The sequence below is a fragment of the Dermochelys coriacea genome, chromosome 4 (genome assembly GCF_009764565.3).
Source record: "Dermochelys coriacea isolate rDerCor1 chromosome 4, rDerCor1.pri.v4, whole genome shotgun sequence".
NCBI lineage: Eukaryota > Metazoa > Chordata > Testudines > Dermochelyidae > Dermochelys > Dermochelys coriacea.
This window is the reverse complement of record NC_050071.1, coordinates 11,113,787-11,131,032: the sequence shown is the minus strand read 5'-3', so window position 1 is coordinate 11,131,032 and position 17,246 is coordinate 11,113,787. Positions and strand designations below refer to the sequence as shown.

The 17,246-nt window shown below is 40.9% G+C and overlaps 1 protein-coding gene across 4 annotated transcripts in view; it reads left to right on the top strand.

The window, feature by feature from the left end:
* Nucleotides 1-17,246, top strand: part of USO1 (USO1 vesicle transport factor) — a 63,451-nt gene that overhangs the window by 12,245 nt on the left and 33,960 nt on the right. For 2 of the 4 annotated variants that reach the window (XM_038400446.2, XM_038400443.2), the window contains exons 5-12: nt 171-182; nt 7,315-7,415; nt 7,926-8,028; nt 8,186-8,241; nt 8,901-9,021; nt 11,565-11,743; nt 14,191-14,331; nt 15,596-15,684. In XM_038400446.2, the coding sequence (XP_038256374.1) occupies nt 171-182; nt 7,315-7,415; nt 7,926-8,028; nt 8,186-8,241; nt 8,901-9,021; nt 11,565-11,743; nt 14,191-14,331; nt 15,596-15,684 (802 nt within the window). The remainder of the gene's footprint in view (nt 1-170; nt 183-7,314; nt 7,416-7,925; nt 8,029-8,185; nt 8,242-8,900; nt 9,022-11,564; nt 11,744-14,190; nt 14,332-15,595; nt 15,685-17,246) is intronic. The other 2 variants (XM_038400445.2, XM_038400448.2) reach the window with 1 other exon arrangement.

Here is a 17,246-nt window from a genome sequence, read left to right as displayed (position 1 = left end):
ACAGGGTTGTCTTGTTCTGCCACTTTCGTGACAATTAAAGTAATAATGGTGGCAGAATTTCAAGATGGCTGCCTTTGAAATCCATTATTCTGCCGTCTGACGTGGACCACTGTTTTACTTGTGAACCTTTCTCTTCTTTTTTTTTTCCCTCCTTTTGTCTACCTTTACAGACGATCTGGAAGGTAAAAACCTCAATTTATATAGCATGTTGCTTTTACTAGTCATAGTTGCTAATCACAGTTATTTTTCACCTTCGCTCTCTTCACTGTTAAAAAGGACACTGTAAGACATTTTTATAATCCGTACTAAATTCTTTTCATAATCTTTCTTCTCTCAAATTTAAAACTCAATTTCTTAAAATTGTTTTTGTACCTGAAGTGTGTGCGTTTCCCATTATGCTCAGGTACTTATCAGTTTGTGGACATGTTAGTCTGTCCCGTGATTCTAAGTGGGTTTATTGGCATTCCAACAGTCTAAATACTTCTCGGTTAACTATTTAATGAAAGTGGATACCAGGGCTCAGCACAAGATTTTGGTGAGCAAGTATGGACGTAAAGAGTTCTTGTGTCTAGAAGAAGCATTAAAGGACTTAAGAGAAACTGTCATACAGAACAATAGTCAAGCTTTGACCCTTCCAGCCTTCACAGTGTCCCTTTTAAGTAATACACAATAATGCCATATTCTTACTACTATCCTTTCCTGGATCTAGTTGCCCACTTACACACTTGTTTGTTCCTCATCTGTTAATTTCAGGTTTCAGAGTAGCAGCCGGTTAGTCTGTATCTGCAAAAAGAACAGGAGGACTTGGGATGCATTTAGTGTGTTTTAACACGTCGACTGAGACTGGCCATTTGTTACTGAAACATCTAAAACTAATCTTCATAAACACAGATCCCTCTTTCCCTCCGCTTGCAGAACTTAAGTATGACTTCACATAATAATAGCCAGTCTAGAGCATCTGCAATAATGTAATTGACCAGCGTGTGGGAAATCAAAGTTGTAGTAGTATCCTTTGGGTGTATTACCTCTTTCTTTTTCCTCATGCCCTCTTCAGCTTTCCCTTCCATTCTAATTTTCAATTTAATTTTTCTGATTTTCCTTTTCCATATTTCCTTTACCATTAAATGCTCATGATTTTTCTGGTGACATGTATTTAATTTGGCCTTTGCATATAATAGTCTAGGACAGGGGTTTTCAAACTGGGGGGTCGGGACCCTTCAGGGGGTCGCAAGGTTATTACACGGGGCGGGTGTCACGAGCTGTCAGCTTCCACCTCAAACCCTGCTTTGTCTCCACCATTTATAATGGTGTTAAATGTATAAAAAAGTGGTTTTAATTTATAACAGGGGGAGGGGAATTGCACTCAGAGGCTTGCTATGTGAAAGGGGTTACCAGTACAGAAGTTTGAGAACCACTGGTCTAAGACCTATTGAATGGGAACAAAACTATTGGAGGAAATAGACCCCTCAGCACACTGATAAAAGGAAATGGATGTTGGGTTTACCATCCGGAACTCTTTTGAGCATCAAGACACTAGAACTTAATGGAAGAGCAAGGGCATGTGTTAATGTGAGTCTGCTAGTAACTGAACTTGGTTTTTTTCTGAAAGCTGTGGGTGAACTGCAAGTTGTAAAGTCTTGCTCCTTGTGGTCTATGAGAATATTGTATCACGTTCGCATGGGTTCCGCTGTAGAATCTACTTCCAGTTTTTTGTAAAGTCATGTATGCACATTGTTTTTCATTGTTATCAGAAAGGAAGGAAAGAGTTAACAACTTCCTAGACTAAAATCTCAAACAGAACAGTTAACTTAGATGACCCTACTTTTTCCAAATCAATGGCACTCAACTGACTGCTTCATTGAAGAAATACATTTAACTTGTGTGTGTACCTATGATAAAAAATGACCAATTTAAATTTTTGTTACCAACAATTTAATAATGGAAAAACATAGCAAATTAAGAGTTAGACTCTAAAGGGCACTTCAGTGGTTGAACAAATGCTGACTTTTGTGATCTTTGAAGAAAAGATCAAAGGCAAACATCTTTCCCTTGTTCTACCACTGTCGATCTTGTGTGCTAAAACTCAAGTTTGTGGGCAGTTTGTCACCCTGTTACAGGTCTCTACATTATATGGAGGCAGCAGTAGCAACTCCATGGTTAAGTCTGTATGGAGACTTGCAATTAAAGCAGAACTAAAACACTTTTGTTCTGCAAATAATTGACCTGAATGGATCAGCCAAATTTGGCTGAATAATTCAATAGCTCTATAGAGAGTGTTCTGTGTAATGTGCTTCGTAAAATCTTTGATAATGTTTGCAGATGAAGCATATAAAACTCCTTCTCTTACAGTAATGCCCTGAGTTCAGCACGTTACTTGGAGTTCCTCTAGTTTAACACCAATAATCCACAAACTCTTCTTGAGCTAATTGATGACTTCTTGGGTGTGGGCCACTTTTGATACGTTAAAATTAAACCCTTACAAAATTCTTCATATTCAGGGTAACAGCTGAGTTATACAAAGGTTTGGTGGTGTCAGAACAACCTGAGTTAGCTGTTTCTGTTAACTAGAGCTGTCCTGCTGAGTCGCTTGGGAAGTAGGTAGGGCAGCCGGGAGCATGGAGGTGTGTGCACTATCAGGGGGAGATGTGGCTCTGAGGTCATGTGGGAATGGGCAGCACAGAGAATGAGTGGGGCTTGGGAGAGCATAAGAGGGTGAGTGAGGCTTTAGGGGAATGCGGGCATTTTAGCAGCAGGCTTCAGGTGGGTAGGGAAGGACAGAGGCTTGTATCCAGGAGAGGAGGCCTGGGGTTAGCGCCTTTTGACTGCGCTGAGATTGTGCTTGAAAGGTTCCCTAAGTGTTGCGGCTTCATTGAGCAGATGAGCCCTTCAAGTGGACACTAGGCTCTCTCGCCACTGACCCTCCTCCCCCCCCAGCCACAGGTCCTTTGCATACATTCCAGTCTGCCCACTAAAATGTTGCTGTTTCTCCGTCTACCCCAGCCTCTAGACCTGATCACCCACCTGCTAGCTCGTCCCTTGGTTGCTTGATGAACCATGGGACACCTTCATGGGAAACCCAAAGGGGATGCAGGAATGTGGGGATGGAGGGAGATTGGGTTTATACTAAAAATCTGGGAGAGGGTGGAAGGAGCAGTAGGTAAAGGAGCTTTGCTCTAAATCACCTGTTTAGCAGAGTGCCACTTCTCTAAGTGAAAAGAAAAGGAGTACTTGTGGCACCTTAGAGACTAACAAATTTATTAGAGCATAAGCTTTCGTGAGCTACAGCTCACTTCATCGGATGCATTTGGTGGTTTTTTTTCCACCAAATGCATCCGATGAAGTGAGCTGTAGCTCACGAAAGCTTTGCTCTAATAAATTTGTTAGTCTCTAAGGTGCCACAAGTACTCCTTTTCTTTTTGCGAATACAGACTAACACGACTGCTACTCTGAAACTTCTCTAAGTGGAGTGTCTCCTTCATCCACCTCGTACACAGCCTGAATTCCCCTTCATCACCCCCATGCCCCTACTCTCTCATATTTCCTTCATCCACACCCTAACATGCATCCGGTTTTACCACGTTGTGCTCTTAGCATTGATATATAGTGGTGTATGGGGGCACTGGAGGGAGCACGTCATGGTTCAGGGGGGTGAGGTAGGGAATAGGGGAGCGAGAACTGTACACTGGAGGATAAACATAAGATGTAGGAGGAGAGTTGGTATTGGGGAACGGGTCTATGAATAGGAAGGTCTCTGTGGGGCTGGTGGTAGATGGGGAAGTGTGGATGGAAGGGAGACAGTGGATGTCTGTGGTGATGTAACAGGGATAATAGCTAGGCAGCATTGATAGCTATGCAGGTGAGTAGCTGAGGGTTGATATGCTGGGACTACGGGGGGGGAATTTCTAGCTCAGACTCTAAGGTTGCATTGTCCACCACCAAAGTCTGTAAAAAGTAATGAAATGAGCAGCTAGGGTAGTCGTCACCTTAACTACCCTCCATTCAGCAGTTCTGTTTCTCACTCTCATCTGCCACCTGGGACATAATGGAAAAACAAGTCTTAACACTAACCATAAACAAAATAAACCAATGCGTGGCCACAATGTGCAGACTTCAGTTCTGTAACTTACACGCACCTAAGCATGGAAAGATCACCAACCTGAATCACCCATTCACGTCTGTTAGAAATGTTTAAGAGAATGTAAGTCACTCTGCAATCACCATTAGTAGTCTGACACCGTGCTACAGTTACACACCAGTACAAAATAACAGAGACCTGCTTTTGATCTCTTTATGAAAGCTGTGTCAAGCCAGATGTTATGTACCAAAACACGTAACCAACACCTGTTCTCTTAGCTCAAGGGTTCCTGTTAATTGTTTGGGATCAAAATGGCGATATGTGGCCTGTGGGAAGGGAGGTAGCTGAAGCTAGATGGGGAACTGATCATTGCAGTGAAACACTTAATTGCTTATTTCTTTGGTTTTTATGTGGATGATGCAGTCTAGCAACCATTAACGCCAAAGGTAACTTTTCCAATTACTACATTAGATATGCACACAAGAGGCGAGAAATTCTTTTCAGTTATTGGTTTCAGAGTAGCAGCCGTGTTAGTCTGTATTCGCAAAAAGAAAAGGAGTACCGGTGGCACCTTAGAGACTAACAAATTTATTAGAGCATAAGCTTTCGTGAGCTACAGCTCACTTCATCGTAATGCATTACGATGAAGTGAGCTGTAGCTCACGAAAGCTTATGCTCTAATAAATTTGTTAGTCTCTAAGGTGCCACCGGTACTCCTTTTCTTTTTTCAGTTATTGAAATTGGTTTCTTAGTAGATCATATTATGTAACTTTGAGTCAAGTTCAGTTACTATATCTGGGTTGGAGAAGTGTTAAGTTTTTTCTCACAGGAGGTAGGAAGACTAACACAATGATTTCTCCCCTGGCAACTCTCTTCCCATTTTCCTTTTTTTTTTGGGACAATTAGAGTGAATGCAACTTAGGAAACTACACTCTAATTCAATATATTTTTGAGTCTGTGATATCGTAATTAGCCTGGGGTTGCCTATCAATGAGTACGTGCAGAATGTATTCATTCGGCATCAGATACAAAACAGCACTTACTACTAAAACCTAATAAAGGGAGGACCACTGGTATTCCTAGATTAGATACTGCTAATTGCTGGCTGTTTCATTAAAATAGTCTTGCTATAGAAAATTACAGGTCTTGCTTCTGAAGGTGACCTTTATAGAGTCTAGCTGCTCAGAGTAGTGCACTGAATGCTCCCAAAAAGTAAGAGGGGAACCATCATAACATTTTGTCAGATCAGACCCTGACTTTCCAGCTTCTGCTTATTGTAATGCCTACATATCCGCTGTCGTGGTGCGTCTGCCACAGAACATCCAATCCACAGAGATTGGATGCAGCTCAGGAGGTAATAGCGAAAGCTTTGTAAAACTTTGTGTTGTGTCGATAGCATGACCCTCCTTGCTCTGTGTACTGTCTGTAGTCTGCAGTGGGGCTTTCCACAGGGTGAATGTGATATGAGCTGCACAGTGCATGTGGAACCATTACACAGAGCAGGAAGGAGGGAGTATCGTGAGGGTTAGCATACGTTTAGCAGGATTGTTTTTCTAATAGCATGTCAAGGATTAGCTGAATCCAGTTTAACTCGGTAGATTATCATGAGATCTAATGTCTTTGACTAGTTAGTTTTTTTTTTTTCCCATTTGTACAACGTTGAAAAATATGGTGCATATTACCATTGCCAAATTCCTCCATTGTGCTTGATGTGCAGGAAGCAATTGTAACTGTGACAAGTTTAGTTCATGCACATTCAGTTCTTCTGTATCTTAGGCAAGGAACAAGGAAGTTTATTTTGACGTGTTTCTGTGAGGCAGGCCCTTGTCCCTAGACTATATAGAGACAACCTCATTTCACTTAGGTCATCAAACATCATTGTGATTGTAACAAACTTCTGCTGCTACTGACCGGAATTGGATTGAACCGGTGATCTGCAACTGAAAGGCTTATCAGAGACCATATCAGAATCTAACTAAATGGGATTCTTCCTACAACCTCCGTTAACTGAAAGACGGTTGTACCACAGACTCACATCGCTTCGTGATTGATTCTTGTATTTAATATCCCTTGATTATCCAAAGTCTTATCTAAACTTAGTTGTTGCTTTTCCATCATGTCTGGATGATGATTGTCGTTGCCCAGTACGGGAAAATAGACACAGGATGCAACAGTATTCATGATACCTTGTCTGTTGTTTCAACACTCTTGGTGTCATCATTGTTACTTCTCCAGTCTGTCCAACATGAACATTTTAAATAACATATATAAGACTGAACTACTTGTGTAGAACTTAAATAATTCTAGTCCAATGTCTAGGCTACCTAACAGGATGGCAGTGAATAGCCTTTATGAAATTAGTCCAAATCAAGATCTGAGTGGTTATTTTGCCATCAAGACATCTTAAAATTAATATCCCTTTTTTTGGTGTGTCTTCAGTTTTTTTTGTCACTGAACCAAAAAAAAAATTCTTTTTCAAGAGTAAAAAGTACTTGAACATGCAACTTTAGACGGTTTTACTCCTAAACTAAAAGCCTCGAAGGAGGCAGCAGTAAATCTACTTTGTCTTTGGAGAAGGTATTGAATGATCTTTGTGGCACACTTGTTCAGTTGTACACTTCACTTTGACTGCATGCAAACACTGAATCCCCAAGGCTGCTTCCTGTCCTTCATTTGAAAAGGCAGGTGTTCTCTGCTCTGTAAGAGCTGTTTGATCACTTGGGAGCTTGCTTGTATTTTGAGTGTTTGGTCCTGTAGATGAGAAATGTGGCTCTGAGCAGATGTGACTGATGAAAATAGAATTTCTTGTAAACTGTGCAGTTAAAAATAGTCTAGATTTTATGAAGTATTTATCTAGGACCTGATCTGATTCCCATTAAAGTCAATGGCAAGACACAATCATCTTCAATGAAAGCTGAATCAGACTTCTACTGAGTGAATTTATGGTTTTCCATTATTAAAATGAATTAGCTCTCATTTACTGTTCTGACTTTGGGATAGAAAACACTCAGATTCTCTCTCGTGTTTAAACCAATGTAAATATTGTTTGTGGCACACAGATTCCAGCAATGATTACTATGAAAACAAAATACATTTATTATTTAATATGGCAATAAGGATTCTTTGAACCTTGACTCATAAGTACCTTATATGGGCTGTGTGTTTACTGCAACCTGTTAAAAGAAGTTGTACAGTTATTTTAATGTTACAGTGTAACAAATTCTTCTTGAATGTTACAGAAGAAAATTCACAAAAACAGGTTGATGATCTGGGAAGGCAGTTTACAGAAATCTTCATTAAACAGCAAGAAAATGTCACTCTCCTGTTGACCTTTCTAGAGGTGAGTAGTGGTGTGGTACTTTGAATACTGAAGACACATTGATTCTGTGTTTCTTCATGGATGTGTATCTCTGGTGTTGTACAAATTAAACTTGAGGCAGTTTAGGAAAAACCTTGGTGAATATGGGCATGAAATCACTTTTCCAGAATGAAGAAGACAACCTCTCACAATAGGATAGGTGAAAGTGCTGCCTTTTGGAAGCAGAACAGGATTATAAATGGTTAGAGGAACCCTGGGGAGAGAAGCGTGGAGCTGAAGCTAGTGGTAGTTATGTTACTGTTCAGCAAAAAACCAAGGATGGGGTGAGATTTTACTTTACAGCATGTGTGCTGTTACAGAGCAGATGGGGGAAAGGGACCTGCTCACAGTGATGAATGCCCATCTATATTTGGGCCATTGGGCACCCAGTCATATAGCTGTCCTGTTTTTAAAATCACTATGTAGGTCACTTGCAAGAGTGTGAAATGCTCCTGGATTCATTGTTTAATGTCATTCTCTCTATCCCTGCAGGAATTTGACTTCCACGTTCGCTGGCCTGGAGTGAAACTTCTTACGTCACTGTTAAAGCAGCAAGGATCCCAGGTGCAGCAGATAATTCTTGTCAGTCCCATGGGTAAGTAGTGTGGTTACTGGCTGACTTAAACTGGAAATGTCAGTCCAAAGGGGCACTTCTAACAGAGCATCATAACTACTCTTGAAGGGACTTCCAAAATGGGATTTTATTAAACTCCTTATGGTAATTCACGTCATGTGGTTGTTTGCTTTTTCAGGTGTTTCGAGGCTCATGGATTTACTCGCAGATTCTAGGGAGGTGATACGGAATGATGTAAGTACAGAACAAAGGGAGTGTAATCATGCCTGTACCTATGTTTAGAGTTGTTTATCCTCTTCATAACTAGAAGCTCTCCATTGCATTGTTTCTGTAATGCTGCACCCAACCTCCCCTTAGCCCAGCTGCTTCAGAGTCTGTGTGCTCTGGAGAGGCATGAAAGGGTGGGCGGGAAGGAATGGGTTGGCGTGTCCCTGGGACAGATGCAGTTTTTGGGCCGGATGGTATTTGCATCAGTAGCTCGTAGAACCACAAAGCATCTTGCATATATGCAGGAGCGTAGCTATGGAAGGCAGTATATCTAGAGATGGCCAAAAAACACCCCACCCTCACCCCCTCCCCTTTACTGAGGAGTGCTGCTCTGTATATGATAGTTTTAGTTTTTATAGGCACTTCCTGTCTTAATTCTTTCTTTTGGCAGTTTTTTACATTTCCATTTAGAACTAAGTTTGGGGCATAACACACTACTTCACACGCTCAGTAGTGGTGTTTGATGCAAGTTGCCACATGCATTATGTATGATTGTATCCAGTAATTGCCATGAAGGTTTTACACTGCTAATGTATTATAGCTGTTGAGGAGGGCACTTCTTTAAAGCTAACGCTCCTCTTCTAGTAAAGCTTTGTCTATTCACTATATTTATCTTCTTCCTGAAGGGAGTCTTGTTACTACAGCAGCTGACAAAAAGCAATGCTGCCATTCAGAAAATAGTTGCTTTTGAAAATGCCTTTGAGAGACTGCTGGATATCGTAACAGATGAAGGGAACAGCGATGGAGGTATGGTCTGAACTGAATGTTCAGTGACTTTCAGGTGTTAGCCGTGCTATGTGAATGGATAAAAGGACCAAGTACACAGAGTAGGATCATAGTAAGAGTGGTGGGATGAGCAAGTATTCAGCTTCTAGGATCTTCTTGGGTTCTGTTTTGAGGACTTCCAGTAGAGATTTGCAAACTTAATTTCTTCTTGGAATGTGTCTGCGTGGATCCCACTGTGAGCATGCATGTGCAGAAGAATGGACAGCCAGGAGGGTGAGAGAGCTTTTCATGGCTCAGCTTCCTTATAAGACAGTCCATAGGCACACAGTGGTGCTCAGATGTCACCCAGAGTTATCTAAACTAGTCACTCAACCTACCTGTCGTCTTCCCGAAGCCAACTCGGCACTGGGGGTGAGGAAATTACACAAGACTTCCCTTTATTACATGGACAGGACCAATGTTTGTAGTCACACATTGACATTCTAAAGGTCCAGTGAGCTCTTCACAGAGAATACTGAAGTGAGTAACACAGTGGTGCACCTCTTCCAGTGAACCTGAAAGCTCACTCCAGTGCAGCGCAAGCAAACTCCTCTGCCTGCTTCGGGAATGTGCCAGTTTCAGAAAACTGCAAGGCAGCGATGTGGTGTAACCCACTATTGAATGGTGTCTTGGATTGAGTGGCTAGGTTGCAAAGCAGTTCTACCATCATTTGATGGCTGCAGCTGAAACTCCTCATTCCCACCAGCCTGGGGGGGGCACTGCTTGAACAGTCACTTCCCCTAAAGGAACTAGGTTTTTTCGATATGCTGTGATTGCATATTTCACAACCCACCCTCCATCAGCATGTTCCTGAGTCCTCAACTACCACAGACATTGAATCGTGAGGTAACTGGGGAAAGGTTGCAGCTGTTCCATGTTTTCAATCCCACACGGCAGCATGAAGAGGCAAAGGATACATGTGTGGCCCCCATAGACGCAGCTATTTAACAACAATCAGTCCTTGCATAGGTAAGATGCATGAGCATGCATGCTTACAGTCGGATCCACACTGACATCATGGAGAACCATGGTTACCGCAGTGTAAGTCACCATTCTTTGTACCTTTGTTAAATACACAGAATAACAGGCTACTGTCTCCTACCCCGTATTCTAAAAATGGCCATTCTGGATTTAAACAGTCTGTGGCATTGGAGTTGGAAGGGCAAATGCCATCCCACCCAGCTAGCATAAGAGGTGCTGTCCATTTTCCTTGTGTCTTCAACTTAAAACGTGAGGCTTGTTCAAACTTATTGTCATAGACAAGATGCAATGAAAAGAGACTGAGAATGTTGTAGCACTGATCCTGTAAGTTCTGTGATGCTAAAAAAGCCAGGGGATAATAAACAATATTAGCACCTGGGGATGAGGCATGAGGGAAGTTGACAGGCCATTGCTCATAGACAGCTTAGCGATAGCAAGTGTTACAATGGAAGGGTCAAAAACGTTTAGACTCAAAGGATATTGTTAAGCAGATCATGATGTCATGAGAAATGTTTCTAAAGGTATGAGGAAAGGAAAAATGAACGAGCAAATTGCAGAGAGGGCACTTTTTTTTCAGAAGCGCTAAGCTCTTCGCTCTCTTCCCTCCTATTTCTCCGCTTCAGGTTTATCTTCACTATGACCTTCCTGAGGCTTGGGTTGCTGAGCACGACTGTCCACAGCATGGCTAGCAGGGGAAAGCTGTCAAACAGCTGATCGCTGTTGCTCCATGCCCTAATGCTACACACCCATGCCTGTTGTTTTCACAAGCTGGGGGAATTAAGCTTTAAGCTTCTGTATCAGCAAACCAGGTTTGATGCCAGCACAGAAATAGGAGGGTGTTCTCACCAGTCATTCTGCTCCTGTCATTCAGGTTCCTGGGCCAAATTGCCCAGCATCATGTTTTATTTATACTTTTTTTTCTCTGTGCATAGATTTTGGGCATTATTGCTTGTTGTCAGTGTCCTCAGTGCAGTGCGTAATGTTGAGGGAGATGCTATTCCAGCTCCATAGAATTCACAATTTAAACTGGATTATCTTGTTGATTAGATCTAAGAATTTCTTCTCCCTTTCAGAAGTTTAAATTAGAAATAACTTTGGAATGAGAGGAGAGAATGTTGTTTGAGTCTTAGCCACTGAATAAAGCTATGGATTACCCAGTAAGAATTACTACCGTAAAACCCTTACTTGGGTCCCTGGCATCACACTAGTGTTATTTAGGATTGTCTTTATCTTTCTTCACCGTTGCAGTAGAAAAGGAGACCTGTGAAGCCATTTCCTGGAATAACGACACATACTTACTTCAAGCCATTTTAAGCCCCCAAAAGACTGAATTTTCATTGCCACGAGAAACCTTTGTATTACATGCAGTGCACATTCTCTAAATAAATAAGTTTCATTTGAGAGTTATAGAAGAACTGTGATTGGTCCCCTTTAGAATATTGGGCTTCCAAGAATTGGTAGAAAGTATCATTCTGTTCTGCTATACTTGAAAGGTGTTAGACCTCTGGAGACGGAATATCTTTCACTTTCTCTTGTCTTTTCAGGAATCGTAGTGGAAGACTGTCTTCTCCTGTTACAAAATTTGTTAAAGAACAATAATTCCAATCAGAATTTCTTTAAAGAAGGTTCGTACATTCAGCGTATGAAACCTTGGTTTGAAGTTGGAGATGACAACTCTGGTTGGTCGGCACAGAAAGTAACTAATCTTCATCTAATGTTGCAGGTAAAACAACTTGCAACTTACTGGTGGAACAATGCTAGGAATTTTACATACTTTCTTCTGCTTTCTAAATCATTGTTTTTCTGCTTTCATGGCCAGCTTTCTGTGTGCTGGGTTTTTTTTGTTTTGTTTTTTTTTTTTGTTTTTTTTTTTGAAGTGCCTGAAGCCAGAGACTAAATCTAGTTGCTTGGGGGGGGGGAAACGAGAATAAAAGCATCTTCGAGTAGCATTCCTGGAGCACTCCTGACAACTTTTACGGTTTGATAACTTACTTTCTCTTTCCCTCCCCCTTGCAGTGTGTAAGATCAGACAGTGAAATTATGCATAGAGTTCTGTCAAATCCCCAGAGTAAACTGAAAAAGTGCAAGGAGTTTTAATAATTCAATTAACGTAATCTTCTTTTTCACGTGGGAGTTGATGAGAGATTCAGTCACACAGGAGCGTTTAACTCTTTTTTTTTCCAAGTTCTTGGGGTTTTTCTCTTTCCCCAAGATCACAGAAGAAGAGAGTTTTGATCTTGTGTCATCGAAAGCTCACAGGATGCTGTACAATCACTCAGCTCTGATTTCAGGCTGTCTTCATTCTGCCTTTCATATGACATGAATGCATAAAACTGCGTTAAGCATACATCAATGTTGCATGATTAATTACTCTATATGGGCATTTCCTAATTTAAGATTGGGTGTTTTAATCTTAAATCTAGCCCCCTGGTCAAAAGAGGGTGTCCAAGATCACTGAACTCAGCAGATTATACTTGATCATAATTGAAAAATTTTGCTCCGTCTGCTGTAAGCAGCATCTCAAATAGGCGGAGTTAGATTTTGTCTGAAGAGTTTGGAAGTGTTTACTACTACTTTACAAATAAACTCCTGGTATCAGTCTTACCATAGTTCAAAGAGTTGAATCTCCAATGTTTGGTTTGAATTGTGTAGGAGTAAAGACATCATTAAACTTCATGGCAAGTGAAAATGTACAGCACACAGGTTTGGCCGCCTATGGAAGCCAAATATTGGGAGTCGCATCATTGTGATACTGGCTTGCCGGATGTGTTCTGCATGCCAATGTGAATACACAGTCTCTCTATTCAGAATATTACTGAATGCCATAGGCATGTTTACTAGTCCATCCTCAGCAAAGGGACTTGTAAGGTGGCAGAGGTGTAAAAATATACTACATGAACACCCTGGAACCTTTTTTGGATTTGTAACTATCAATATGCTAGATATCAACTATCAAAACTATAAACAACTGGAATTTGAGCAAAGTCAAATACTCCTAATACAAAAGTTCTGAAAAGTATATAATATATAGGAAAAAGGAATGAATGGAAAGGGTCTCCTTAAAAACTATTAGAAGAATAATGGTAGGCTTCCTTTTTTTAATTAGTTCTGACAGCTGCATTTCCACCTACTCACATACTCTATGCGTCTCTTGTATTCAAGAAATGATTAAACCATAGCAGTAGTTGGTGTCATGCAATGAAAAAAATGTATTGGTCTACCAGTGTTAACTAAAAAAATCAATTAATTCCAGCTGTGTTAGTTAGCACTGTATAATGGGGTATGAATGTTGTCTTTTTTTTAGTCACTTTTCAGCTCAGAAATGCTCTTCAAAATATTTTGAAAAACTCTTTGGTAAATGACATTAAAATGTGGTAATGTTTAGCATTATACCTTTAAAATTAATGAAACAAGTGACAATAGCTCTTTGGGCAAGGACTCAATTGTTTGAAGCTCTTGCAAGTATACATCTTGTGTGTTTATGATGCCTTAGCAAATTCCATATACTTTACAATCACAGTGAATTCGTAACTGGGGTAATTGCATAAGTGGCCCTTCTGTTTTCACTGAGGTGCCTATTAAGTTTTTTTTTCTGTACTGTAACTAATGACAACTGCTTTAAGAACAGTGAAACAAGATAATTCATGCTGAAGGAATGCTGCCATTTTGTGAAAAGTAGCTAGATTCAATTTATGACAGAACTATCTGCACAAGTCGCACAGTTGTTCAATTTTGATATGTAGCTTAAATTCCTCACATAGTTTCAATACAAGCAGTGGGCTCAGCCATTTTGGAATCTTGAAGAAATCCTCAGGTGTTGGTTTGGACTTTAACTTCTAATCCAATGGCAGCTTTACAAATGTAAGACACAAAAAAAGATCCTAGCCATTTGTGGGAATTAAAAGCTGCATTTTTTCTGAAGAGTAGAGTTGATTTGCGTGTCCTGGCTAGATTCCAATTTAAATTCTCTCTGCATTGTCACTAGTCTTCAAATGCTACTTGGATATTGACAGTTTTGTACAGTCATTTTTATTTTCTTGTCACCGTGTGAACCTAGCCTAATGAAGAAATACAGCACCCCCCTTCAGTTTTCACATGTGCATGAAATTTGTGTTTTAATGCCAGGGTTTCTTCCATCCCTATACCAACGTGCATTTCTCTTCTTTGCAGCTTGTGCGGGTGTTGGTGTCCCCCACAAACCCACCTGGTGCCACCAGCAGTTGTCAAAAAACCATGTTTCATTGTGGGTTATTACAGCAGCTCTGCACGATCCTGATGGCAACGGGCGTTCCTGCTGACATTCTGACTGAGGTAAGGCGGAGCGAGAAAGCAGGGAGAAGGCGGTATCCAAGGAACAGGAAAGCAGTAGTATGAGACTCTCCAGCCATACAGTGAAATCATATTAGATTAATTTAATATTCCCTAACTATCAGTTTTGGAAGTCTGAGAGATTTCAGTTTCTCTTTCCCATGCAATGATGTATGCTTAGGGTGGCTCCTTAGAGTTATAGCTCTGTAAAACAATCGGATGTAAAACTTGCTTTGCTGCTTAAATCCCAGCTTGACATGTGTGTATGAATGTGTGTATCTGTTCTAAATTTACTGGATGGTAACTTGACTTGCTCACTGCTTTTTGTGGGGTTAGGTAATTTCAGACTCAGTTCAGTCCCTGGTCTTTTTCCTGACCTTCAGTGCCAGTGTGAACAAGTTAGCATGAGTTTGCACAGCTGCAATAATAGATGTATTTTTCGAGCTTCTGGGAAGTCCTTTACCAGGTTAAGGTGAGGGCAATTAATCCCTTACCTGAGGACACAAACTAGGTCAGGTGGATCCCAGTGATTGTCCCACCTCCAACATTAGCAGCCTTGTCAAAAGGGCTTGAAATGTTTGTCATAGCAGTTGCATTTCTAACTCTAGGTATCCAAAAGGTGTTTCAATCTAGCCTCACCTATGATAAGGGTATATAACAACCTTCTTAGCTTATTTCATTTGGGGGTTGCCTCCATTTTAGTGTTGGCTACCTTTCCAAAAAGATATAGCTGAATAAATCACTTCAGTCGCACCACTTACCTCTTCCTAATTTACCTCCAACATAAACCTGGTTTTAGCTTAGTTTTCTGTGGTAACCTCGTAAGCTGACTCCAAGTAATCTAGGCTACTGAAAATGCTGTGTGCCGTATGACACTTCCTGAAGTTACTTTTCTTCTGTTACATGTTGGCCTTCAATAAATGGAGGGGCAGGTCAGCCACCTTGTACCTCTCTGCCTCCTCATTTGCAACTTCTCTCTGTAATCTCTGAGATACCTTCAGGATCTACTTTCCTAAATGACTGACAGTATTAAAACCACAGGACATCTGGCTTCCTTGCTTTGAAAGCACTATCTCGTCTAAATAAGGACTTCTGAATTTTAAATACACTGGTCTGTCCCAATATGTACAAATACTATGTTTAAAAGGTGATATCTGTGTCAATGTATTCAATAAATATTCTGACTGTTGTAGGAATTAGTGTTATTGCTGTTTTGGTCTCTTGATTTCCACATCAACTTGGTGTGGCTTGTCTTGCTCTCCTTTAGACCATCAACACTGTGTCAGAAGTCATTCGAGGATGCCAAATAAACCAAGACTACTTTGCTTCTGTAAATGCACCTTCAAATCCGCCGAGGTAGGGGAAGAAAAATGCTTAACCGTTTGCCAAACAAAGACACGTTGGCATGAGAAAGAGTTTCCATTTAGACTCTTTCATCAGTTCAGAAAGGGAGTCTTTCATTTAATTTAAAGCTACAGTAGGTCATACCAAATCAAAGCTTCGCAATGGAAGGGTTATCAAACATGCATTAGCTGAAGTGTGAAGATGTCTAGACAGCTTCCACGCAGACTGGCTTTTGAACTGGCCTCACTTAACACCTTCCTTCATGATCTAGAAAAGGAAATGAACAGTACATTAATGAAATCTGGGCAAACTGAGGAGCAGTCAACTCCAGTGAAAGGAGAGAGAGAGAGAATAAATAAGTGACTCAGGCTTTATCTATGCTGCAATTAAAAATCTGCAGTTGGCTCATGGGGCTTGGACTATGGGTCTGTTTAATTGTCTAGACGTTCAGGATCTGGCTGGAGCCCAGGCTCTGGGGCCCTTCCCCCTTGCAGGATCTTGGAGCTCGGGCTCCAGCCAGAGCCTGAATGTCTACTCCGCAATTAAACAGACCCTTAGTCAGAGCCCTGTGAGCCTGAATCAGCTGATCCAAGCCAGCCACTGGTTTTTAATTGCAGTGCAGACATTAGAAAAATAGACCAAAAATGCCACTGATTCAGGTGGGTGGGAGGAGGCAAGCTTGAGGTATTGAGGAGAAGTGTCTCTAGTCTACACCATACGTGCTCAATGAGGGGAGAACTTGTAAAGCAGTAGTGCTGCAGAACCTGAGATGAGCAACAGCAGTAAACTAGACCTGATTCTGCAACATGATACAGCGGGTTTTTAAATCCAGTACAGTTATGGGCTGCTGTGCTATGACAAGGCCTCATGACCTAGAGTAGGGAAGTAAGATTTTTTTTTTATCCAGCTCTAATGTGACTGCACATGAGTATTGTATTCAGCTGGAACGCATCCTACTGTAAAGATGCTGACATGTTGGAGAACAACAACAAGAAGCTATCGGAGCAGAACAGACTGATCTCAAGTAAAACATGAAAATGGAATAATATGAATAACTTGACTAAGTGATTAGGAGGGGAAAAATAAGTCTACCAATTATTTGAATGATGGAAACACCGAGGAGGGAGAGGAATTCTGTGTTGTTCCTGAAGGTACAAGTAGTCAGAGTATTGGATGAGACGAATTTCCTTACAGCAAAATCTGTTAGGCAGTGGAAAAGCCTCATTGTTCAAGCTTTCGATATTAGACAGGACTAAACACTATAGAAAAGTCCTGTAAGAAACAGTCATGCATTGGCAAGGAGATGGAGTGGATGATTCAACAGGCGTCTTCGGTCTCCCACTATTGCTCCATGACAAACATAATAAGCGAAATGTACTATATTGAGAGAGAATATTTTAGGGTTAAACCTGAAAATCCAGTTACCCCTAAAGATAAATATCCAAATATATGGTAAACCTTACTTAGGACTGGTTTCAGATTAGCAGCCGTGTTAGTCTGTATTCGCAAAAAGAAAAGGAGTACTTGTGGCATCTTAGAGACTAACAAATTTCTTTGAGCATAAGCTTTCGTGA